Source organism: Balaenoptera acutorostrata, chromosome 8 (genome assembly GCF_949987535.1).
Source record: "Balaenoptera acutorostrata chromosome 8, mBalAcu1.1, whole genome shotgun sequence".
Taxonomy (NCBI): Eukaryota; Metazoa; Chordata; class Mammalia; order Artiodactyla; family Balaenopteridae; genus Balaenoptera; species Balaenoptera acutorostrata.
In genome coordinates, this window is record NC_080071.1 from 115,298,387 (window position 1) to 115,323,271 (window position 24,885).

At 44.3% G+C, this 24,885-nt stretch overlaps 1 protein-coding gene across 9 annotated transcripts in view; it reads left to right on the forward strand.

The window, feature by feature from the left end:
* The window catches only part of MGAT5 (alpha-1,6-mannosylglycoprotein 6-beta-N-acetylglucosaminyltransferase), a 359,084-nt gene that overhangs the window by 309,468 nt on the left and 24,731 nt on the right, over positions 1-24,885 (forward strand). For all 9 annotated transcript variants that reach the window (XM_057550780.1, XM_057550787.1, XM_057550781.1 and 6 more), the window contains 3 exons: positions 8,736-8,882; positions 16,657-16,773; positions 24,581-24,655. In XM_057550780.1, coding sequence (XP_057406763.1) covers positions 8,736-8,882; positions 16,657-16,773; positions 24,581-24,655 — 339 coding nt within the window. The remainder of the gene's footprint in view (positions 1-8,735; positions 8,883-16,656; positions 16,774-24,580; positions 24,656-24,885) is intronic.

The window sequence follows — 24,885 nt, forward strand, 5'->3', positions numbered from 1 at the left end:
AAACTTATTTACTGAGGACCTGCTTTGTGCCAAGAAGCATCAAGTGAGGGGCTGGGGACATGGTGGCAAACAGGAAAAGTAGGGTATCACACGTTCTCAGAGAGCAGCAGCTTTCCCAGCAAGCCTGGGACACTTAACTCCTCCACCTCTCCAATCACCCCTGTTCAAGGAACCCGTCCCCCAACTAGCTTTTCATCACGCCTGCTTGTTCAGAACGTTTGTACTGGACACTGGAGAAGTTCAGACAAGGGAAGAGTCCTTGGGGGCTCAGGGAGCAAGGAAGGCATCGTGCGAGCTGTGAGAGATGAAGGATGCAGGTGTGGAGGCACCTGGCATTTGGCACAGACGGCAATGAGTCAGGTGGTGGAGGTGGAGCTGACACACCCAGGAGAGTCAAGAGACCAAACCAGCGAGTCTGTGTGTCGGGAAATAGTGGAAGATAAAATTTGAGACGGGGCTGAGGGTCTGAATGTCACAGATGTAGAATTCAGGCCACGTGGTGTGGGTAGGTGGGTAGGAGCAACTGATGAGCGGTCGTTTCAGTAGCATGATGAGTGTGGTGTTTTCACATCCTGGGGGTGTCCACCCAGTGGTCTCTGCCCTTCCTATAATTCTGCCATGAACGCATCCGGTGAGGTTAGGGGACCTGCAAATAGATCAGTGTTGGGCCTTGAAGGGTTGGTTGGCACGTTGATGTATTCCTCATGTTTATTAATAAGCTCTTTTTAAAAAAAATTAAACGTATATATCTTAAAAATCTTTCCGTATCAGAAATAGCTGGGCTAAAGGATATATACATTTTTAGTTTTAAAGGTTATAGCCAAAATGGCTCCGCAGATATTATACAGTCTATCAGTCAGTGCTTGTTACCTTTCTCTCTTTATGAGTGAGGTAGAGCACCTTTTCACACGTTTATGGCATAGATTCCTGATTCCTGCCTCTAAATGCTACACGTTCTTTAGGTAAAATACTGCAATCCATTAAAAGGGTTATGGTATTGAACACGATAACATCACAGGTATTAGACAAATATGTCAGACTTCAGTAAATTATTTAGATAAGTAAAGAGGATTGCAATACATATCATGAAAATTCATGTTTATTAATAAGCTCTTATTTGTGAATTTTACGAATACGTCTCGAGCAGCTCCTATGTGCCAGGCATCATGCAAGGGATACAGGAGCAAAGAAAACAAGCATGATCCCTGGCCTGCATTATCAATAGTGAATTGTTCAGCTCTGGTCCTGACTTCATTTTCTTTGTCAAGGTAGAGGGGAGAGGCTAAGCGGATGAGCTTCTGTGGCATTGTAGCATTTCTGATCAGTGTGTGTGTGATACTTCAGTGTGGGAAAGCACATTCACATATGCTGTCCTGTTTACTTCTCACCACAGCCTTCAGAGGTAGGCAGGGCAGGTATTACTGTTAACTTTATTCTGAACAGGAGGAAATAGACTAGAGAGTTGGGCTTGTCCATTGTCACTGAGGTCACCCTGGAGGTAACCCTGACTCGTGATTTTTTTATTGCAAGTGAAAGCTCTGCTAGGCCCTCGACGTACCAGCCTCATGAAAAAACATACAAACTTAAGAACATTCAGTGGATACTCACAAGCCAAAAGAATCTGCATCTCCTTTCTGCCTCAGTTTCTCCGTAGGTAAATGCATTTGATCATTTCTACCTCCCAAGTCATGTGTGTGATGCCGTGAATAAATTCACTTGATAAATTTCTCTCCTTGGCCAAAGATCTGGTTTGTTTCATTAAGATTTTATTTCCTTACAAGGTCATCTCCAGTCTGATGATGGTGGCCATCACCAGAGCTCCCCGGTTTGCACTGTTTGCTTTCCGTTCACCTTCTGTCTTAGGAGGGCATCTTAGAATCATTAGAAAGTCCGGGCTCTTTAGCCGCAATGCTATTTTTGCTTCATTTTACTTTTCCCCACATCAGATTATGGGAAAAGCTCAAGCTCCTTTAAAATTACAGTTGGCAGCGCTGCTTCTCTGTCGTCACTGCCCCACACGCTTCTATTAACCCAGCTGTGCGAATGTCTTACTCAGCCTTACAGATCTTAAAAGAACACTTACTTACAGACCATCCACTTACCCTGTCAGAGAATGAGAGATAGGCCGAAGCTAAGGTCCCTGATGTCTGGAGAGCAACAGAGAAGAGGCCTGAAAGGCCCAGGCCATGAGGTCGGAGATTGCCCGAGATTACCCAAGGATTACAGCTGGAATTTTGAGTGTAAGGGTCATCTGTTTATCCTTGAAAAACTGGTACTTTCAGAGATGTCGCTGATCCCATTTGGTATTGCCTGTTCAGAGGACTAGAATATATGAAAGAACTCCGAGTGGAATTACGGCTGAAACCGTCGGCAAATATGATGAAAATGAGGCAGTGTGTCGCTGAGGATCCCCTTCTACCCAGAACCCAGCAGCAGCAGTGAAATGAATGAATCTTGGGCTTTGGAATAATGACACTAAAGACTAGTCAGGCTTTGCATGTATAACCCTTTCTGCCTCTAACTCCTTCCTCGGTGTCTCTGAGCAATTTAAAAGTGATTTATTCCAATCCACGTCGAAAGTGCGGAACTGGGGATGCAGAGACGCAAGTGTGTGTGGAATGAATGGGGTCTGCACGTTCCTCAGACTCGTTATGGGAGAGGGAAGCAAGTCGGGTGCCCCTCAGGGTCTAGAGACATATTGAAATGATTGATGCATAATCAGATTTTGACTTATTATTTTTCTTTATGAGCCATCTTTGATTCTCTGCACCAAGCCCAGAAAACTGTCTCCTCGGCAGAATTGTGTCCCTGCGTGCGAGGAGGGGCCCTCATGAAGGGCCCACAGAGCCTACGGAGACGGGAGGGATTCAGTGTAACCCTCAAGTCGGGGCTCAGGAGCTGGGAAGTTGTTGAATGTAGAAGACTCTTCTAATAGGCATATAAATGTGGATGAATTCATTATTTATCAAAAGACCAGAGACGAGTCATTCGGGCCAGCAAACTCCAGGAGAGCAACTTAAGCCAGCAAATAAGGACGGAACTGGGGTGGCGTGTTTTTATTTTTGGCTTCAGTCCCCATCTCTCTTAACATGATTTCTTTCTTCTCCTTCCTAATTTTCCCCTCCCTGTGCCCACCTCCCCCAGTCTCACCAGGGGAATTTCCTTACAGATTGGGGCATTCGCATCCCACGCTGGCTTGGAGGAGCATTTGGAGTCAGCCCAAACGGGTACCTCCCTTTCTGACAGTGAGAGTCGAGAACAAATCTGGCTGTGGGAAAGCAGAGGAAGAAGCAGCTGCTTCTCCTGCTGTTGCCACACACCTTTTCTGCCCACAACTCTGGCCATTTCCCCCTCCAGCCCTTGGATGGGGGCATGGCGGCCCTGTTTCCCTCCCATGTCAGCTCAGCAGCTTAGCTGTGGGACTCGCCTAGAAGCCCGGGCGGGGTTGGAAGATAGGCAGTATGTACTACTGTCCCTGTTCTGTTCCATCCTCGGGTCTGACCCCCCCTATCAACCGTGGCTCTTCCCACAAGCTTGGAAGTGGTTACACAAGCTCTCTCAGAAACCCAGGGCCCAAGGCAGCCACGACCAGTGGACCAGACCCTCGTGCAGCTCCATGAGAACCCGGGGGCTCTGCTTGTTCTGTTGACAGGTACCTTCTCAGGGCCTGGCTTGTAGAGGCCTTCAGATAACCGTATGAAGAATGAAGGAAGGAGTCCAGAAGAAATCCACTGGCCATCTGGGATCTTGGGGCCATGCCCCTAGGAGTGATTTCTTGCTTTTCTCCTGAATCATGTGCCTAGATCTCCAAGATCTCCCCAACAAGGGACACTGTCCTTCTGATATCCCGTGCTTGCCTCTCCGTGGTGTTGCCCACATCCTCAGGCCCTGTGAGAGAGAGCCCAAGAGCGAGCTTACTGCTGGAGCAATCCGTCTTCCGTGTCTCCTTCAGGTCCTGCAGTATCCAACCTCAGGCAGTCAAGCAGGTTTCGTCCTGGTGACAGGTCCCAAAAACCATTCCCATTCCAACTAGGTGGAAAATAATTTGCATACACTTACCCATGCACACACGCTCCATCCTCCCCCCTCCCCTCCCACATATGTATATAGAATGAAGAATGTATGGACATAGGATTCATTAACCTCTCCGAATGAGGCTTCAAGAACAAAGGCACCTCCTCACACCCAGATACACACAACCCATTCATGTTATCACGGGGCACGACCATGGGGTTTCACTGCACCAGTAACGACCGTTTCTCTAACCGTTCCCTGTGTTAAGCCCTTTCCGTGAATTCTCTCTTCATCACTAAAATCCTCTGTCCTCGGTACCGTTAGAGCCCATCTTAACTGTGGCGGTGAGCCAGGCCTGTGATGCCTCCTCACCGCTAAGAGCTGAGGGGTAGGCCTGGTGGGCTATTGGGGTGAGAGGGGTGGTCCGGACAGCTTCTCCAAGGAGGTGCACCTGAGCTGCCTTTTCATGGTAGGCGTTGCGTACTGGCACAGCTGAAGATGGTCGGCATCTGCAGTTGTACATGTATCTGAATGTTCTCCTCCTCCCCACCCCCAGGGTAATATGCTTTCGCAATGCAAATTGCAATGCATTTGATTTTGTGCTGGGGCTTCCAAATGACCGAAGGGCAGGGACTTGTGGTCTTGATGTTGTTGCTGGATTTTTTGTTTTGTTTCTGGAAGGCCACTTACATAGTCTGGGAGTCTACCCAGTGAGCTGGTCTCCAGGAAATGACCTTTGATTTAGTGGCCAATACTGACTAACCTGGGGTGCTTAAACGTGCTTGGCAAGTATCATTGTCTCTGTCTCCTTTGCCCTTCTAGACCTTTAGGAGACAGTCTTTCAGGTAGGGTAGGTTAGGGGCTTATGGAGCCCAGGAGAGGACGTAGCCAAACATATATGGGAGAGATTTTGGCCACTGTTTTCTCTTCCATCAGCGTTGGGTACAAAAGGGAAGACAGATGTCCAGAGAGGGGACCTTGCCAGCTACACAAAAGCATCACCTCTCAGGAAAATAAATTTTCTCCATTCCCAGCCTTGTATGGATTCTTTTTAAAGCTATAAAAGGGATACCTATTATCAAAAATGTAATGATTCCCAATCATTATGTGAAGAATAAACAAGTAAGGCTTAGCCATAGCATGTGGCTCATGGGACTGACCTTTGCTTGAGGCAGTCACTGTAAACCATGTCCCCTCTCTCTTCTGATGGACGCCCCTCCCTGTTTTTTAATCCAGGTACTTTATGAAACACAGAGAACTCATAAATACACGTAAGCAGGTGCCGAACCGCTTGTAAAACCCCACAACCACAACTCCTGCACAGCAAACTCCAGCTAGACAACAAAAGGTCGTGTGCGTGCTGCACGTCAAGTTGAACCTGGGTTTGAACTTGGACTAGCGTTTAGCGAACATTTACTAAGTGCCAAACCTTGGAATACATCCTTTCCATGAAGTATCTCCTTGAATCCTCAGAGCAGCCCCATGAAATAAAGCACGATTACTTTCACCACTTTACACATGAAAAGACAGGTTTAGAGAGCTTGTGTTACCTTGACTAAGGCCCACAGCTAGAGAGAATGCATTATCAGTGGACCTCAGATAATCCATAGAGAGAGGCATATAACAATTTCCCACAGTTACAGAGCTAGGAAATGATGCCGCCAGGGTTGGAAACCTGGTCGGCCTGACTCCAGAGCTTGTGCTCTTAATCACCACATTGTCCTGGTCTCAGAACTACCTTTATCCACCTTTAAAGGATTCTTTGTGAACTACTCCGCTTAGGGGTTTAAAACAATTTCGTTTCTCCTTTCACACAGAGTACAAATCTGAGTGGCTTAACTAAACTCTTTGTCGATGTGTAGGGACTTCCCAATCCTGGAGCTTCATCTGTTCTCTCTTCCTTAGTGTTAGTTCAAAAGTTAAATTTTAGAGCATGTAATTTAAAGCTCTATTTAGAAACGCTCATTGACGGAGTCAGAGCTGCAGCCATGGAGATGTCTCGTCGTCTGGAAGATCCTCGTTACATTCTAGGCTTCTGAAAGCCAGATGAAGCATCAATAAAATATGCTGTGTCCTCCTGAGGAGTTAAGCCTCTGCACTTGAATGCATTCTTGCAGTGTCTCTCTTGCCCCCGTGCTAAGGAAATCTGTAAGCGAGCAGAATGATGGGGGGGAGTGGGGAACTAGGGGAAAAGCAATTCAGTGTGGTTAAGGTACCAGTGTGTGGCAAGGCCATAAGCGCTCAGAAGTTCATGCAATACCCTTGGGTGGTGATGAACCCTCTCTGCCTATCCTGTTGTCATTCAAACCTCAGGTGTGCTATTTGACCTTAATACATCTGCTCCATTATAATGTCCCAGGTAGTGAGTACACAGGAAGCAAGAAGGAAGGTTGCTTATTGACAGAAGTGACAAAGAACTGTTATTTTGGTGTTTCCAAGTAATGCATTTCCTGCGATCCTAATTAGTGTGACGAGAAGACTCATTGCCAAGAAATTGTGTGGTATTTGCTTTAGCTTCATTCTGAAATGGTGAGGCTTTGGAGAGTTAGCCCAAAGTGTTTACGTGTACTGAGATATTCGGATGCCAGCAGGGCAGAAGAGGTGGTGCAAATTGTTATTCACATATAATTAAACCTAGGTCCCATTCAAGTTCATTAAGCAACAGCCTCAAATCCTTTTAATTAATGGGTTCAGATTGGTGGGCCTGAAGGAGCTAATTAAATTTTTTTCCCAGGATTTTCTATTTAAATAGACAACCATTGTGCTTCCTACATTTCCTCCGAAGTTATTCTTTGTAATTTAGTGTTGATGGAGGTATCAGCACTTCATGGCAGGTCCCGGTTTTCAGAGGTCAGAAAACACTGTGGGCCCCTGGTTAAACCCACGGAGACCCCTGTCTGCATCTTCCAGGATCTGGAAGTCCTGTGCTTTCCTGAGCCCAGCCACGGCCTGACAGAGGTCCTCTTTTCCCTGGAGACCCGACACCTGCTCCCCAAAATCTGGGGGTGGCAGATCACAGAGATCCAAAGCCTCAAGGATAGTAACCCTGGGTTCTTCATATTTAACAGAGCTGGGATGTCTTGGGACTAGTTCTTCATGCCCTCATGGCAGACAGCTTCCAAGCTCTTCTGCTACCACATTTTCCCTCACCCCTGTGTCTCTGGTTCTTCTGCTCCAGGAGAAATGACTCAGCTAGCAGTGAGAGCTCGGCTGGCTTCTCAAAGCTTTTCCTCCACAGTTCCCTCCTCTGTGGACACCCCTGAGGGTCATCTCAAGGTTTACAGGATATGAAAGGTTATTCTTCCAAACAACAGAAATGTTAAGTACCATGTTCTGTGCGGAAGAACATACAGTTATAGGATGGGGCATCTCTCCAGAAAACCTGAGATTTTAGTTTCTTGCCCCCAGAAAATTCCCTGCGGGGGCTTCATGACTCTCCAATATGTCTAACATGGTCCACGCTGCGCGTTCAGCCCTGGAGTTGAGTGCCCAGCACATACGGGTTGCATCTTCCAGTGCTGCCGGGGTTAGACTCAGGGCTGTCTAGGCAGAAGTATTCCAGATCATCATTCAATTAAAGCAGCTGCAGAGACAGGATTACTGGGGAGAGGGCCCGGGAAAGGAGACTCAAGCATCTAGCCGTATCCAGTTCAGCAGCATCCTTCACTCTCGGGGCGTGGCCGTGTGGATGTTCCCCAACATGATGGCAGAAGGAAAGGACACCCTGGGACCCAGTTATCCTTTGCCACTTGATGTCCCTGGGAGACTGGAGAGATTTCAGGATAGGCTCCTTCATGTGGGTAGGGAGATCTCACACGTCACCAAGCCTAGACTTGGACCAAGCCCGTCAGGACCCACAGCCGCCCAGTGGTGTGAAATACCCCGAGGGGAGGGTACGCAAGGATGCCTTTCTATGAGATGATGTTTCATTTCTGGACCCAGGAATCAATGCCACTGAACTGCAGAGAGTCCCCTTTGTCACAGCGGCTCTCAGCCGTGGTCCCGGCGAGGACTCTGACATGTGTTTTTGCTGCCATCTCTTGTCTGCCATGGGGACAACTCGTGGTTTACTTGCTGGGGTGGGAAAGCCTTGCCCAGTTACAGCTCTACACCCTCTCCCCACATTGAGGGGAAAATAAAACCCAAGATGCTGGTGTCCCCCAGCGAAAACCCCATTATGAAAACCCATGTTTGCTGACCTACCATCATTTTAATGCAGCTCCATGTGAACTGTAATCAAACCGCCCAGCGACCTTTCTGTCCCTCTTCCCGGCATCACTGAAAGGGCCTGTTGTTCCTTTGGTTCAATGAAGAAACCTTCTGTTTAGTTAAGCAAGTGTTTTTGCAGTCATGTCTCCTGGTAAGTTACAGAAAGATTATTGTTGGGTCTTGGGTTTTGTTGTTGTTTTTATTCTTTGAATACCTCCACCTCCCTACCCCCTCAGCTGCCCACCCTGACACTTACTGCTTTACTTTTTTACAAAGGAGGGAAATTCATAATGACCTGAGCAGCTTCCGGGGCGCTTACAGGTCCCTGGTCATGTTTTTCAGGCCCTGGTGTAAGCTGGCTTCTCATTTATCCACCCCCAACCAGGGCCTGGGAACTTTCCAGAGTCTCAGAGGCATCGGTACAGGAATGGAGCCCAGAAGAGACCCCCATGAGCCAGGGACGCCAGTCCTGATTGATGTGTTTACATGTGGTTTGCTCCTCTGTCTTACAGCTGTTTGTTGGACTTGGGTTCCCTTATGAAGGCCCGGCTCCCTTGGAGGCCATCGCAAATGGATGTGCTTTTCTGAATCCCAAGTTCAACCCACCCAAAAGCAGCAAAAACACAGACTTTTTCATTGGCAAGCCAACTCTGAGAGAGGTAAGCATCTATAAAACTCATTCTACTTTCACTCATATGAATGGTAGCTGTTTGTTGAGTGCTAGGAGCCCATTTGAACCTCCGAGCCTTGGACGGCAGGTATTGTCAACTTCATTTCACTTAGTTGGGTGGAAGGAGGATCCTTCCTTGAAGAATCATCGTCCTTGAGAAAACAGACGTATCGGGGTGACTGAATAGTGCGCCTGGTATTTTAGCCGACTGTCAGCAGGTGTCGTCCTGAGAAGCAATCCTGCCATCGCTCGAACCATTTGCAGAAGCCTTATTTGGATTGCCTTTGGAGGTCCTCTGGAAAATCCACTTGAAAATGGTGAATCACCATTGAAGGCAGTTGGATTCTATTTGGGACAATAAACCAAAGTCATTTAGAGCATGTGAGTGACCAGGCTGGGTGTTTCTATATCTGGTTAGAAACACATATGTGCAAGAACCCATAAGATTGATTTCTTATTATTTCTGCACAGTTCGTAAGTGGCTCTCCAGGCTGCTTTCAAGGAGGAAGCCTCTCAGTGTCGATTTGTCCCAGTGCCCTTGTCATTTGGGACCGTCTACTGGGGAGGACACTGCTGGGCGGCCCTCCCGGGACATGTGTCTAAAGCATACATTTTTCACCTCTGCTACTTTTAAACCTTTCTGGGTCAGTTCTCCTGACCCCATTCCCCCCTTCCCCAAATAGTATATAAGACACATTTTCCATGATTATTCTTTACCTTTCAGTCAGAGAAGTTACCAGTTAACAGAGTAGATCATTCTGAGAGTTCTTTTCTTTGACCCTCCCCGTCACTGGTGAAAGGGCCAAAGGAGATGGAAGAAGATCAGCAAGACCACAGATTATCCTGAAAAAGATGAACCTGTGGCCCAGATAACCTCTGACGAAGGTTAACGAGGCGTGTGCGTGTGTGTGTGCACGGGCACGCTTGCTTTTTCCTTCTGCTAGTACTGTAAATTTGAGTTCTTCATTTTGGCGAGTGCTTTGGGGGGCGGGGGGTCATTCCTCAGCAACACTTCATGCACACAGCGTTTGGACTTCCCGTGCTGTGGGGCGGGTACCAGAACACAGATCAGGAACCTTCAGTCTGGTACCCAAGAACTTACTCTTTGCAAAGGTTTGAAAGGATGATCCCCAGCAGTGAGAATGTCTCAGCTTAGGCATCTGTGCTCTAGCGTGCGACTGACTTTGAAACTTCGGAGCTCTGGGTAGAAAATGTGGGCTAATAAATCATGCCTGTGTTGCGTTTGAATGTAGGAAATCTCTGAAGTTCTACATCTGCCTAAATTGGATAATTATTTGTAATTTTCGATGCTTTTTCCACTTTTTTGTGATAAATTATACACAGTGAGAAACGATGATTTTAACCTTTTTTGAGTGTCCAGTTCACTGGCATTCAGTCCATTCGCAATGTTGTGCGATCATCACCACTATCCACTCTCATAGATTGATTGTTCCAAACAGAAGCTCTGTACATTAACAGTAACTCTCCATTCTCCCCTCCTCCAGCCCTGAATAGAAGAGTAGAACCACTACTCTACTTTCTGTAAATAAATTTACCTATTCTAGGTGCCTGATGTAAGTGTCATCAAACAGTGTTTGTGACCAGCTTATTTCACTGAGCATGTTTTCAAGGTTCGTTCATGTTGTTACATGTGTCAGAATCTTTCTTTTTTAAGGCTGAATAATATTTCATTGTATGAATAGCCCACATTTTGTTTATCCGTTCCTCTGTTCATCGACACTTGGATTGTTTCCATTTCTTATCTGTTACGAAAAATGCTGCTACGAACATGGGTGTACAAGTATCTGTTTGAGTCCTTGCTTTCAATTCTTTGTGGTATATATACCTATGAGTGGAATTGCTGGAACTTGCTTTTTATGTATTTTGAAATAATATTAGTCTTAAAGAAAAGCTGCAAAAAGAGTACAAAGTTTGGTTATATGCTTCATGCAGCTTCCGCTAATGGTAACATATTATAAAACCACAGTGTAATTGTCAAAACCAAGAAGTTAACATGGGTACCGTAATATTATCTAAACTACAGACTTTATTTGGATTTCACCAGTTTTTCCACTAACATCCTTTTTCTGGTCCAGGCTCCCACCTGGCCTTTACCTGTCATGTCTCTTTAGTCTCCTCCAATCTGTGCCAATTCTTCAGTCTTTCAGTGCATTCATGACCTTGACATTTTGAAAGAGTACCAGTCAGTTGTTCTGTACACTGCCCCTCCATTTGGATTTGACTGGCGTTTTCTCCTGATTAGTTTGAGGTTACACATTTTTGGCAAGAATCCCACAGAAGTCATGTGGCCTCAGTGTATCATGTCGGGGGTGCGTGATACGAATGTCTTATTACTTGGTGATGTAACCTTGATCACCTGGTTAAGGTCGTGTTTGCCAGGTTTCTCCACCGTAAAGTTACTGTTTTTCTCTTTGTTGGGGGAAGTACTTTGAGACCATGCGAATACCCTCGTTCTCCTCCAACTTTTGCCCATTTATTTTTACCATGTATCAGTGGATCTTTCTTGCAACCATTGTTACAGTGATATTCTAATGATGATTTTTCCCTCATGATTTTTTTTTTCTGGTTTCCCGTGATAATAACCGTCTTAGTTAACATTTATTGGAGCACTTACTATGTGCTAAGGGCTTTTTAAAAATGGTTTTTTATTGAAGTATAGTTGATTTACAATGTTGTGTTACTTTCAGGTGTACAGCAAAGTGATTCAGTTCCATATATATATATTTTTTTTTCTTTTTCAGATTCTTTTCCCATATAGGTTATTACAAAATATTGAGTATAATTCCCTGTGCTATACAGTAGGTCCTTGTTTTTTTATCCATTTTATATACAGTAGTATGTATACATTATTCCCAAATTCCTAATTTATCCCTCCCCCTACCCCACCCTTTCCCCTTTGGTAACCATAAGTTTGTTTTCTATGTTTATGAGTCTTTTTCTGTTTTGTAAATAAATTCATTTGTATCATTTTTTTAGATTCCACATATAAGTGATATCACATGGTATTTGCCTTTCTCTGTCTGACTCACTAATGCATGAAAAGCAAAGAAACCCATCAGTTTTCTTGCTGCAGTTTCTATATACAAGACTTTGGGAAATGATTCATCAAAAGTATTTTGGACTGACTTGGTACCTTCTTGATCATTAGAATTAGATAATAATTTAAATTTTGATAATTCTGAAGATTTTGATAACACTGTATTACAACTGAGTACTTTTTCCTGAAAAAAATTGAAGACCCTCTTAAACACAATCTAACCCTTTGCCAGTGAAGGATGTAATGTTACATAGATCAGATCAGCCAGTATGAAATTGCTGAGAAAAGTATGTTCATCCTGTCGGTATGATCCTTTAGTAATTTGCTTTTTGTTGAGGAGATAGAGGGTTTTCACTTCATGGCATAAAAAGGGAATAGGTGTTGGAGCTGCCGCCCAGGCATTTGGTTCCTCCTATCCTTTCAGGTGGTCCCACCAGTACTGGAATGAGACTCCAATTAGAATGGCACTGGAGGAGGCTTTCAACAGCTGCTCAGCAAGTGACCTCCCACAGGTGACTCCGTCAGTCCTGGGCTCCCGTGAGAGGGCTGGGAGGCAGAGGTCAGCTGACAGACGTTCATTGTATCCCCACAGGGCCTGTGGTACTAAGTCACTGCATTGGGGGAACTTATCAAGACACATTTCCTGTTTCCCAGGAGCTCAGATTTTGATATGGAAGTGTGATAAGAGCGATGCCTAATCAACGGGAATGCATAAGGAAATAGCTGAGTACATTAAGCGGGGGAAGTTAACTTGGAGTGGTGCCCGGTGGAGAATGTGCTGGGTTAGCTAGAAGGGGATAGTGGGGGAGCTGTGCTTTATAGGAAAAGGAGAGTCGGGTTTTGAGTTGGAGAAGCAAGAATGTTGATGCGTTGGAGGGAAAACCCCAAGCAGGTCACTTTACTTTATGCAGGAGGGCAGGTTCCATCTGATGTCCATTTCCTTCTCCGCTGGAGACGGTGCAGAGAGCAGGCTGATAGCCAGTGACAGGACACAGCTTTGAGAGGAGCCAGTGAACTTGACCTCACGGGCAGGTGGGCCGCCCCACTCTGCTCTTTCAACTCACAGAATCCCCCTGATCAAAGATGCTTTTAATTGGGAAAGAGCTATCAACACTTGTACAGATTTCTAAGGGTCAAGAATCCCTAGAAAGTATCCTTTTTTTTTTTTTGCCCTCAGCAAATAGAAAAATTTTAACCAAAGCGTATATAATTACGTAGCTATCTTTTTGTGCCTTTGCTAATCTTTTGAGCTAAGCAACAATAGATCCATGTAAATGGGTCCATATAAATTGCATCTATGTCTCTTCTTTGCCTTCATTTGAAGAGAAGTCTAAATTTTTCTTTGTATTTAGAAAACAAAAAGCTTTGTTTTTATTTTTGCATTGGACCCATTTTTAAAACCACAGTGTACACACTCAAGAGAAGTTCCATATGCCCTTAAGTATAATGTGGTTGGTTCAAGTTACACTTTAAATGTAATATAATTTGGATTTCTATCTTTATATTAGGAAACAGATTAGTAGGTTCTTAATCATTATTCTGACATTTTGTAAACCATTCGAAATTCTCTGGCTCCAGGGTTTCCTCTTCCATAAAAAGAACTTGTGTTCTTCTTGGAGATTTAACAGCCGCTCTGAAATAACATCTCATATTTAATAAGATTTTCATTACTTTTACAGACTATACTCCAGTAAATATACTGATTGATATACGATGAAGTAGCTCAGATCAGACGGTTCTCAATAAATTAACGAGGAATGGAACATCCAGAGGGGGAATAATGAATCACAAAATGCCTTACTCATAAAATTAAGTAACCCTCCGTAAATGTAAATGAACAAAATGATAATGGCTCAGCATTTTGTATTTTCCAAGTGCTTAGAGCAACCCTGTAAATAAGCAGGGGCCTTAAAAGGCAGAGGGGAGAGAGACTGCTAAATAGTGACACTGATGGCAACTTTCATTTACCCTGATTCAGTTGCAAGAATTAATTAGTTTGTTCTCCAGGCCACAAAATGAAAATGGTGTGACACTTTGCTCAGCTTCAGGAAAGGTCTAATACAGACATACATTCAGTCCTGGGAGTTTGTTTTAGGTTAGCCGGTTTTAAGCAAGTGATGAAAAGGCTGGTGTTTACATTGAGCTTCTTTTGGTCATTGTCTTAAGAACTCAAGAGCCTCCTTTAAAATTGTCATCTTCCTTTTTTGTCAAAAGGTAAAAAGTTGTTGAAGGATCTAGATTTGCATTTGCTCTGCTGCTTTCTTGCTGTGTGGTCTTGGGGAATTGTAAGCCCCTCTAACCCTCAGAATCCTCATCAATACACAGGAAACCTGATAAATAATGTCTGCTCAGGTGATTAGCACAGTGCCCAGCCCATCTGAGGGGCCTCACTGATACGTGCGCAATCTAAAATATGTGCTGAGAAAAAGAAAAGGATGCTTCCCCAGCTCCAGGAGCCTGCGGGCACTCTTCTTCTATCCCTGACCACACAGCTGAGCAAAAGAAAGAGGGTATATGTCGGAAGCATGGGGGACCTGCGGGCTAGCGAGGGGCGTGACTCGGGCAGAAGAGGCAGGAGCAAAGTCTAGGATACCTGCACCTCAGAATCGCCTGATTCCCACGAGTGGGGGCCAGAGAAGGCTCAGCGTGGCGGCACAGTCATTTATCTTCTGGGTTTCCCCCCTGAGTAATGCGTGCACACCATTGGTGTGGTAAGACACAAAGGACGGTGGCCAAGAGCAAGCTGGAGAGGTGCCAGTTGAATCACCCAGTTCTCTGAGTATATTGGGATCTGAAGAAAAAAAAGAGAGCCAGCTTGGCCTCAACCCTTCCGGACCCAACACCTTCTTTTATTCGAAGTGTATTACAACATCTACTTTTCACTCCTGAAATGAAAAATATACCCTGCTAACATATGCAATTTTAAAAAAGAATGATTCTCTAACTCTAATATGAAAGAGAAGTAAAAGGAAAATACTTTGCTATAAGGTAATAGATATTTTGTGTATATGTGGTCCGGAAATACTGTATCATACCCATGAACCACACTAGAAGGCATCATGGTGTCTCATTCCTCTTTACAGTGAATATGTTTGTATTTAAGAAGAATAAAACATTGAGCTGAATCTGGTCAGCCCTTTTTACTTATAATTGACATTAAAGAAAGAGAAGCTAAATCAAAAGGTGCCTGCATGTAGACACACAGATATACGCGGTTGGCATTACTGTGACAGCTTCAAACACAGACTGGTTTGGGTATGTTGTACTGGAGACCCAGATCCTCTGCGTGGCATTGACTTTGCTGCCATGATTTTTCTGAAATGATAACGGCTTATTGGTGAAATTCCCAATAAAACGTCCCTTGATTTACATGGCAGTTATGTTCCTGGAAAACTCAATGTATATTCAGACTGTGCCAAAGAGTCGGATTCTGTGAACCCACCTGAGAGCTTGGCGGGGCGTGTGAAGGCCTGTGGGGAGTGGGCAGCTCTGCCCTGGGCAGGACGGGCACACACATCTCAAGGCGTCTGGCATCCCTGGTCCTCAGCCAGGGGCTAGGGCAGCACCCGCCAACTTTGAGAACTGAAAATGCACCAGAATGCTTTCTTTATACCACAGCCTTAAAAGGATACAAGAATAAAGGTGGGAATAAGTTTGAGGGGTAAATTTAGCTGTCTTTAAAAAACGGATTCTTCCAGAACTGAGAATTGCCAATATTCCTCTGGGTTTCTTTGGCCACCCTTTGTTTTTAAAATAAAACCTCCTTTAAAACAAAAGCTGCCTTTCCTTGCTTTTCTGATCGCACATGGCCTTTATGACTCTTAAGGCTCTAGTGTTATGCTAATTATTATTCCAAAATTCTCTCTTTTTCTGGTAGCATTATTTCCCTTTCTGTCACCTTTCATATGTACCATTACGTATCCTTCTATGACTTTAAAGCCTATGACAACTTTATTGTAATTTCCTTATATTTATCTGTCTATCCTAACCAGTATTTTATAACAGACGCTAGTTTGATCTAGGTGATTTTCAGGGCTGGGATATGACTGAGGGTAAATATTCATTATTTCTTGGTGTGATTTGGGGGGTTGAAGCCATCTGTAACAGCCTCCATGTCACCTGGTTATGACATTCTAACTCTTTTTTCAAAGTGGGACTCAAGGTGAGGAGCCATCACCGGACCTGACCCTGTGGATGTCATGGTCTCACACAGGGCCATGGCCCACCTGCTGCCCTCCTGGGACCCCTAGACTCCCAGGAACCCCTCCAAAGTGCCCAAGATCCCAGCTCAAAGGGTCTAAGACAGCGTAGCCTGGCCGTGTGTCTTTTAAAACATCCCACATGAACCTGATGGGCACCCATGGGCACTGCCGGTGTTGCCAGCCGGGCACACTTTACAGCCTCGGTGTCCTTACCTGTGCCCGTCAGCGCTGTGCGTGCTTATCCAGATGGTCCTGACAGTAGACGTCCTGCTGGTCAAAAAAAAAAGAAAGAAAGCTGTGGGACCTTCCCTCTTTTATTGTTATCTGCTTATGGGGTGCTTAGGAGGTTTCGATCGTCAAGGGTCAAAAACAAAAAATGACATTACCTACGCAGGTACAACTCGGAACCATAAAAAGCATAACGCTTCACCTAGCACAGAAGGTTGAAAAATGAAAAAAGTCAGTGTTTGTGAGACTGAGGTGTTCTGTTTTTCCTTTTCCAGCTGACCTCCCAGCATCCTTATGCGGAAGTTTTCATCGGCCAGCCACACGTCTGGACTGTTGACCTCGATAATCAGGAGGAGGTGGAGGACGCCGTGAAAGCAATTTTAAGTCAGAAGGTTACTTCTTTTATTCCATTTTCCCCCATTTGTGATGTGAACGGGATCATGTGGAAAGCATCACAGGCCCTTCGTTCGAGTAATTAGAATGTTTCCATGTCAGCTTGACTCTGAAATTAGAAAATGGCCCAGCTGTAGGACTGGCCTGGGGATTTTTGTGTAGGTTCTGTGAAATGGAATTAGAGCTGGTGTCCAGATGTGTGCATGGATTCTGCAGACCCTTTCGACATGGCTCCTGGGTCCCAGACACAGCAGTAGAAACTTGAATTCTACTTGTGTCAGTGACCTCATTATGTAGCTCTCCCAAAGATCAGAAAAGATAGACCCGCTCCCCTGCAAAAAAAAAAAAAAAAAAAAAGTGAGAAGGAAAAGGACTAATTAAGGAAATACTGGGAAATGTTTTTTATAGCATCTGTTTATTTGGCTTTTCTACCTAAACATCTTATAAAATTTTGTATAAGTAACTAACATCTCTGGACTCTCCGGAACAATTCAGCAGACATGTATTAAGTACCTACTGTATGCAGAGCGCCCTCTGAACCACTGTCAGGGACGCTCACTTCCATAAGCATAAACGAGGCTGACTCCCTGCCTGTAGGAAACTTACCACCCTGTAGGGATGGGTCACGTTTTCCTCTCTCCCAACCCCGGGACTGCCTTGGATTCTACCAGTAAACCCTGCCCTCTGTCCTCCTCCTATCAGAGCAGCAATTACTCTGTTATAATTTTTTAAGAGAAGCAGTGTAGGTGTGGTTGTGAGGACAGTCTAGAATCAGACAGCTTGGGTTGGGGTCCAGCAGTGTCCCCTCGGGCACTTACATGACCTCTGAGGCTCAGTTTCCTCATCCCTGATGTAGGCTAATTTCACCTACTTTACAGGTACTTGAGAGGATCCAATGAGATAATGAATATGAAGTGCTTAAGTGCAGTGTCGATCTCATAATAAATGTCTAGTCAGGAGTATTAAGTCAGTATTACATATATAATAATGTAATATTCTTTTTTACTGAAGTATTGTTGATTTACAGTGTTGTGTTAGTTTCCAGTGTACAGCAAAGTGATTTCGTTATACATGTATATACATTCTTTTACATATTCTTTTTCCATTATGGTTTATTACAGGATATTGAATATAGTTCCCTGTACTATACAGTAGGACCTTGTTGTTTATCCATCCTATAGATAATAGCTGGCATCTGCTAATCCCAAACTCCCAATCCAACCCTCTCCTGCCCCCTCACCCCCTTGGCAACCACAAATCTGTCCTCTATATCTGTGAGTCTGTTTCTGTTTTGTAGATAAGTTTATTTGTGTTGTATTTTAGATTCCACAAATAAGTGATATCATGTATGTCTTTGACTTGCTTCACTTAGTATGATAATCTCTAGGTCCATCCATGTAGCTGCAAGTGGTATTATTTCATTTTTTATGGCTGAGTAATATTCCATTGTGTGTGTGTGTGTGTGTGTGTGTGTGTGTGTGTGTGTGTGTACACACACACACACACACATTTTCTTTATCCATTCATCTGTCGATGGACTGTTGTTTCCATGTCTTGGCTAATGTAATACTATAACATTCTTACTTTTCTTAGTGATAGCCTGGATTTCCACTAGACTGTAAGCAACATGGGCAGGAACTATATCTGTCTCACTGCTGTGTTCTCAGGACCCAGTATAGTGATGTACCTAACGGATGATGGGAGGCATGGAGAGAGTGAGGAATAGATGTATGCAAATCAGCACACTAAGGCAGAGTATGTTCAGTGCCAAGACCAATATGCCAGAGATGGAGGAGTGTCTATCTTCTCTGCTTCTTTTTTTTTTTATTGAAGTATAGTTGATTTACAATGTTGTGTTAGTTTCTGGTGTACAACAAAAATGATTCAGATATGTATATATGTGTGTGTGTATATATATGAATATATATATTCTTTTTCATATTCTTTTCCATTATGGTTTAATTACAGGATATTGAATATAGTTCCCTGTGCTATACAGTAGGTCCTTGTTGTTTATCTGCTTTATACACGGTAGTTTGTATCTGCTCATCCCAAAGTCTTAATTTATCCCTCCCCGCTCCTTCCCCCTCTGGTAACCGTAAGTTTGTCTTCTATTTCTGTCTTCTCTGCTCCTTATAAGGACATCTGGAGAATGCAGCATTGAGTTAAGTCTCAGAGCATGAGTAGCAATCTGCAAAGTTAAACTGAGAAGTGAGCCCAGAAAGACACAAGTTAGAGGAACAGTGAGAGTCAAGGGGAAGAGGCTAGAAAGGCGTGTATCCCAGGAGGAGTTGCCAGTTGGCCCATGTAAAGGGCCGTCTTTCCCCTTTGGGGAGTAAAGTGGGGCCCTCCCAACTGCCAGTTTCAGCTTGCTGAGCACATCTCCTGGGGAACAAGAGTACGCCAGTGTGTTATCCGTATCCCTTTAGAGAGGGTCTTGTTATTGAGCTTTGAGGTAGCTGCTCAGAGCTTCCCATCAGCGGCGTGTACAGTCTCATCCCAGTCTCAAGTTTAGGACAGAAGTCCCCCAGACCTCTGGTGGCCAAGCCAAGAGATGAAGTGCCAAGTGAGTGTGGTACTGCTGGCCACCTCAAGTACCTGCTGCACGTCTGCAGTTTCCCACCAGAGGATCCTTCTTGCAGAGATGGAAGGCTCTTCTTTCTTCAGTCTCAGAGTCCTCTAGGGTATTAGCTTCTAAAGCTGCCATAACAAAGAACCACAAAGTGGTGGTTGAAACAACAGAAATTTATCCTCTCACAGTTCTGGAGGCTGCAATTAAAATTAAGATGTCGGCAGGGCCATGCTCCCTCTGCCGCCTCTCATGGAGGGTCCTTCCTCGCCTCTTCCACCTTCTGGTGGCCCCAGATATTCCTTGGGTTGCAACTGCAACACTTTCATCTCTGTCTCTGCTGTCATATGGTGTTCTCCATGTGTGTGTGTCTTTCTGTCTGTTTTCTCCACTTCTCATAGAGACATTAGTCATGTTGGATTAGGGCCCACCCTAAATCACTATGACCTCTTCTTATCTTGATTCCATCTGCAAAGACCTTATTTCCAAATAGGGTCCCATTCACAGGTACTGGGGGTTAGGACTTCAGCATATCTTTTGGGGGGGGGGACAGAGTTCAACCCACAACACTTAGTTAAGTGTGCATGCTTTTGAAGGGGAGTAATTTGAAAGCTAATGTACAGGCAGAAAATCTTGGATCATAGAGTCTAAAAGTTTTTAGATAATAGATCCCTTTTGTCAAACAAAAATCTCGTGGGAATGCCTGACACATAAAGCACTAAGTGGGTGCTGAGTTCTGTCCACTCCTACATGAGGCTCTGTTCACTTCATGGAACATCTGCCGCTCCCCTTTTTAAAACCCTGACCAACCCTTTCCCTAAAACCATTTAAAGCCACTTAAGGGGGGAAAAAAAGTAATTGTAATAGTAGGTCATATGTAGGGAGAAGCTCTTTTTATACCTCCAGAATCTCTTTCTATACATCTTTATGAGCCTTATCTCATTTAATCCTTCTGCAGATAAGAAAATTAAGGTTTAAAGAAATTAAGTAATTTACATAAAATCGCACAACTCATAAGTAGTAGAACCTGGATTGAAACTAGTATTTTTGACTAGTTTATTAAGAAAAAATTTAAAAAGAAAAACAGCATTAAATGAAGTAAAGGGAAAGACGAGAGTGAGAGAGAAAGTAAGGAATGAGATTAATAAAAAGACTATTATCATTATAATCCTTATGCTTGTTATAAATGGGTCAGAAATTTGGTGCCAAGCTCTCTCATATTTAATTACAAGATTTTAAATATATGACACTCAAAAAAGCAAGAAAATGTGACCCATCATTAAGAGAGGACACCATCAATAAAACCAAACTCAGAGATGGCTCAGATATAGGAATTACCATACAGCAAATTTTAAATGCTGAGATAAATGTATTAAAAGGTTTGTTGGGGACTTCCTTGGTGGTCCAGTGGCTAAGACTCCGTGCTCCCAATGCAGGGGACCTGGGTTCGATCCCTGGTCAGGGAACTAGATCGCACATGCATGCCACAACTAAGAGTTCACATGCCGCAACTAAGGAGCCTGCGTGCCGCAATTAAGGAGCCCACGTGCTGCATCTAAGGAGCCCGTGAGCCGCAACTTAGGAACCTGCCTGCCACGACTAAGACCCCATGCAGCCAAATAAATAAATAAATTAATTAATTTTTTTAAAAAAAAAGCTTTGATGAAAAAGGTGGACAACATATGTGAATAGATGGGGGATTTCAGCAGAGAGTTGGGAACTTTTTTTTAAAAGCCAAATGAAAAAATGCTAGAACTGAGAAGTACAGTGTCAGAAATTAACTCTTTCAGTGGGCTTATCAGCAGACTATACACAGCAAAGGAAAATAATCAGTGAACTTTAAAGACTTATCAATAGAAATGATTGAAATTAGAGAAAAAAGAACAAGATAAAAAAGAGCATATGAGATCTCTGGAACAATATCAAGCAGCCTAATTTATGTGTAATTAGAATCTCAGAGGAGAGACTGGCCAGAAGAAATATTTGTGAAAAGATAATGGCTAAGAATTTTCTAAAATTAATGAATAACATCAACCTACAGATCCTGGGAGCTCAGTGAAGGCCAAGCAGGATAAATATTGAGAAAAACACACTTAGATACATCATAGCTGAACTGCCAAAAACGAAAGATGAGGAAAATAATCTTGAAAGCAGCCAGAGAAAATTTTATTACATTCAGGGGAATAACAGTATGAAAGACCACCAACACCCCATCAGAAATAACAGAGACCATAAAAGGGTCTGCAGGAGCCAGAGTGTGTAGGGCCTCTAAATAGGCCACAATAGGGATTCTGGATTTTATTCTGAGTATGATGGGTAGTTTTGAGCAGGGGAATGACATGACCTATTTTACATTTGAAATCATCAAGAGAAATTCCAGGAAATGTCTGACTTAAAGTTCTGTGCTTAGTAGATAGAGGAGATAAGACTCAACCCCTGGACTTCTGGTACCTTCTAAGACCATCTGTCATTGAATGATGCCAAGCCATCTGTCAGGTGGGACCGTGCAGAGGTTAACTGATATCAGAGAGCAGTTCCCTGTAGAAGTCGTACTCTGAGTTAGAACGCTGAGTAATACTAGACACAGGAGATCCCACAGGAAGGGAGGTGAAGAGGAGAAAATGGAGGAAAAGATGGGGGATAGGGAAAGTTTCCAAGGCCAGCAGGGACTGCATGCCTACAGGCATCCTTCCTATGGCCATATGAGTAACAGTCCTTTGTCCACCAGCAAGATGGCCAAGCACATTCCCCCCTGCTTCTCCGTAACTGACCCCACTTGAGATTCTCAGTGACTGGTGTGGTTTCAACATTCCCTTTCATTCATCCCCCAAAAGACCTTGACTTGTTCCTGAAGGACTGTTCTGCAGAAAACTGTCACGCACGCACACACACACACACGCACACACAATCTGTGCAGCAGATCCGACATCAGAGGCTAGCCAGTGCTCAGTATTCCTAAAGCCGGGGCTCTGGGGAGCTTTCCCACACAGAGGGCCCTGCTTCTGTACGCAGCAGGGTGGCTAGTGGAACTCACGGGCAGAGGTGGCTTAAGAATACAATTTCTTTTTTTTTTTTTTTTGCTTTTCCTTTATAGGAAAATTGGCTCCTTATCTTTTAAAACAGTGAACTGGCCACAAAGCGGTTAATGAGTCACATCCCCTTTGGTTAAACTGGGTTTGGTTGGTAGGAGGACACAGGAAGAGCGATTTTTCTGTGTTTATTGCATAAGCCCTTTGAATTAATGCACTTTCATTTCTAATGGATACCCTTTAGAATATGTTGTAGGAATGACCCTTGAGTATTCAGTATGCTTCCCACCATATAACTGGATCTGTCGGTCTCGTGACAGATGGCCCACCGATGTTTATTTACCTCACTCTAGAAATCCTACTTATCCCCTTATAAATGAGCCCAATATGGAAGTCCTCTATTGTACATTTTTTGTTGTTGTTCTTATTCCTTCATATCTTTTCCCACAAACATGGGAAGAGACATATCTCTAGACAGTTAGAGAAAGCTTCTGGAATCACTCACAAGGTGATTAAATAAATATTCTTTAAAAGAAAAAGTCTACCTTTGGTGTAAAGGACTGTGTTTGGGTTAGAGAAGGCACAGCAAGTGCAAAAGCTTGAGATGAGAAGACGCAAGCTTGGAAGACGTAAGTCAGTTAAAGCATTTTGAGCTCTTCTGAGATAAACTATCTAGGAACAAAAGGACCTCAGCTCATGCAGAATAGTCCTACCCTGGTATTACAGTACTTATGGCTCAGCCTCTTTTGGCTCTCTGGATGGATGTGGGCAGGGATGGCTGAGGTGCAGCCTGTGTGATGTGTCATTTAACTGTGCATTCGAAGACATGCTATGAAATTACTAATCATGGTTGAAGAAGATTTCAAATGTAATGTGTGAATCAACACACACACAAAACGGGAGAAGCTGCCTTGAGGACAGCTACTTGGCTGCCCCCAGAAGGGTGTCTTCTCTGTCAATTGTCCCATTTTCAGCAGGCCTCAACTCACAGATGTTTTGTCCAGGTCTCCACCCTGTAGATTTGAGATAGGCTGAGTGTAGACTTAAGAGGGAGGTGGTGAATGTGCTGATAAGTGCTACTGGGCTTTCTGAAGCTGTAACAAACTGGATTGCTGGCCATTTTCTCCCAAGTGAAATTTCCATTTCAGATTAATAATGCCAGCCGGCTGCTCCTGAAGACGCAGGCCTCATAGTGTCGGCACAGGCACTGCAGAGCTCCAACCCGCATTTCTTCCCCTTCCATCAGGTGTCACAGTATTGATCAGATTGCCTCCCCTACCCCAGGGAAGCACCTTCTATGTTGCTTGCTACCCTCAAGTAAAGCCTAGGCTCCTTAGAGTAGAAATCACAAGTCTTTTGTGGAAATCCAGTGAACCTCTTCCTAGCCTGTCTCACCAGCTTCCATGATCCTAGTTCTGTCCTCCTGCTGTCCTTCTTTCATGTCCAATCTCCCACTAATGCTCCCCCCTGGAACGTCTTCCGCATCTTGGCCCTCTTCAGTCTTGGCTTGCTGGAGTCATAGCTGACCTTAAAAGCCCAGCATGAGCAGAAGTTGGCTTTGACCTTCTAGCTTCCTGGGACCCTCTAGCTGAACTCTCTGGGACACTTCATCACTCTGTTTTTGCACCATGAGTTCTTTGGGAACGTGCTCACCTACTAATGCAAAACAATGCTTTTGTCACTGTCATGGGTCCTGAAACCACTCATCATGTGCCTTTCTAAGGTCAGGGAGCAGGCATTCATTCACCAGATGTTTGCTGGTTCCGACGTGTGCCGCCCCACTCAGCACCGAGATGTAGGTGACCCAGCAGCCGTGGACCCTGCCCCATGGAGCTTACCTTCTAACAAGTGACACTCTCCACCTTTTGTTGAGTGCCTACTGTGTGTTAGACACTGAACTAAGCCCTTTTTTTCCCCCCCGTAATCTTTACCACACGTTCCAAGAAATGGGTTTTTCTTATCACCATTTTACATATGAAGGATCTGAGGCTCAGGTAGGTAGGTAATTTGCTCAGGGTCCCACAGCTGATAAGGAGCAGAATGAGGTTGTGAAGCCAGGTGTGCTGACTTCCAAGTTCATAGTCTTAGCCCCTCCCAAGGATCCCTGCAGGTGTTGGCACCTGAGTGTGAGTGACTCAGTGGAGGACTGGGTCAGTGTTGCGTGTCCTGTGTCTTCCTCTTTCATGATACCATGTTCTGTTTCTGCAGATTGAGCCGTACATGCCATATGAATTCACATGCGAGGGGATGCTACAGAGAATCAACGCTTTCATTGAAAAACAGGTAAGGCTCTTCAGAAGTCCGTCTGTCCTTGCTGTGTCCTACTTCCTGCTACCCCAGAGGACTCTCATGAACAGTTAAGAGTTTACCGTGTTTCTGTGCTTATTTTCCTGATTTGGAGGACTCTACAAGCTACAGAATGGCTTCTTGAAATTCTAAATTATGAACTGTCAAGGTCACCCCAGGGAGTCAGTCTGTCCTTAGGGTAAAAATGTTCTTTATGATGGTGGAAG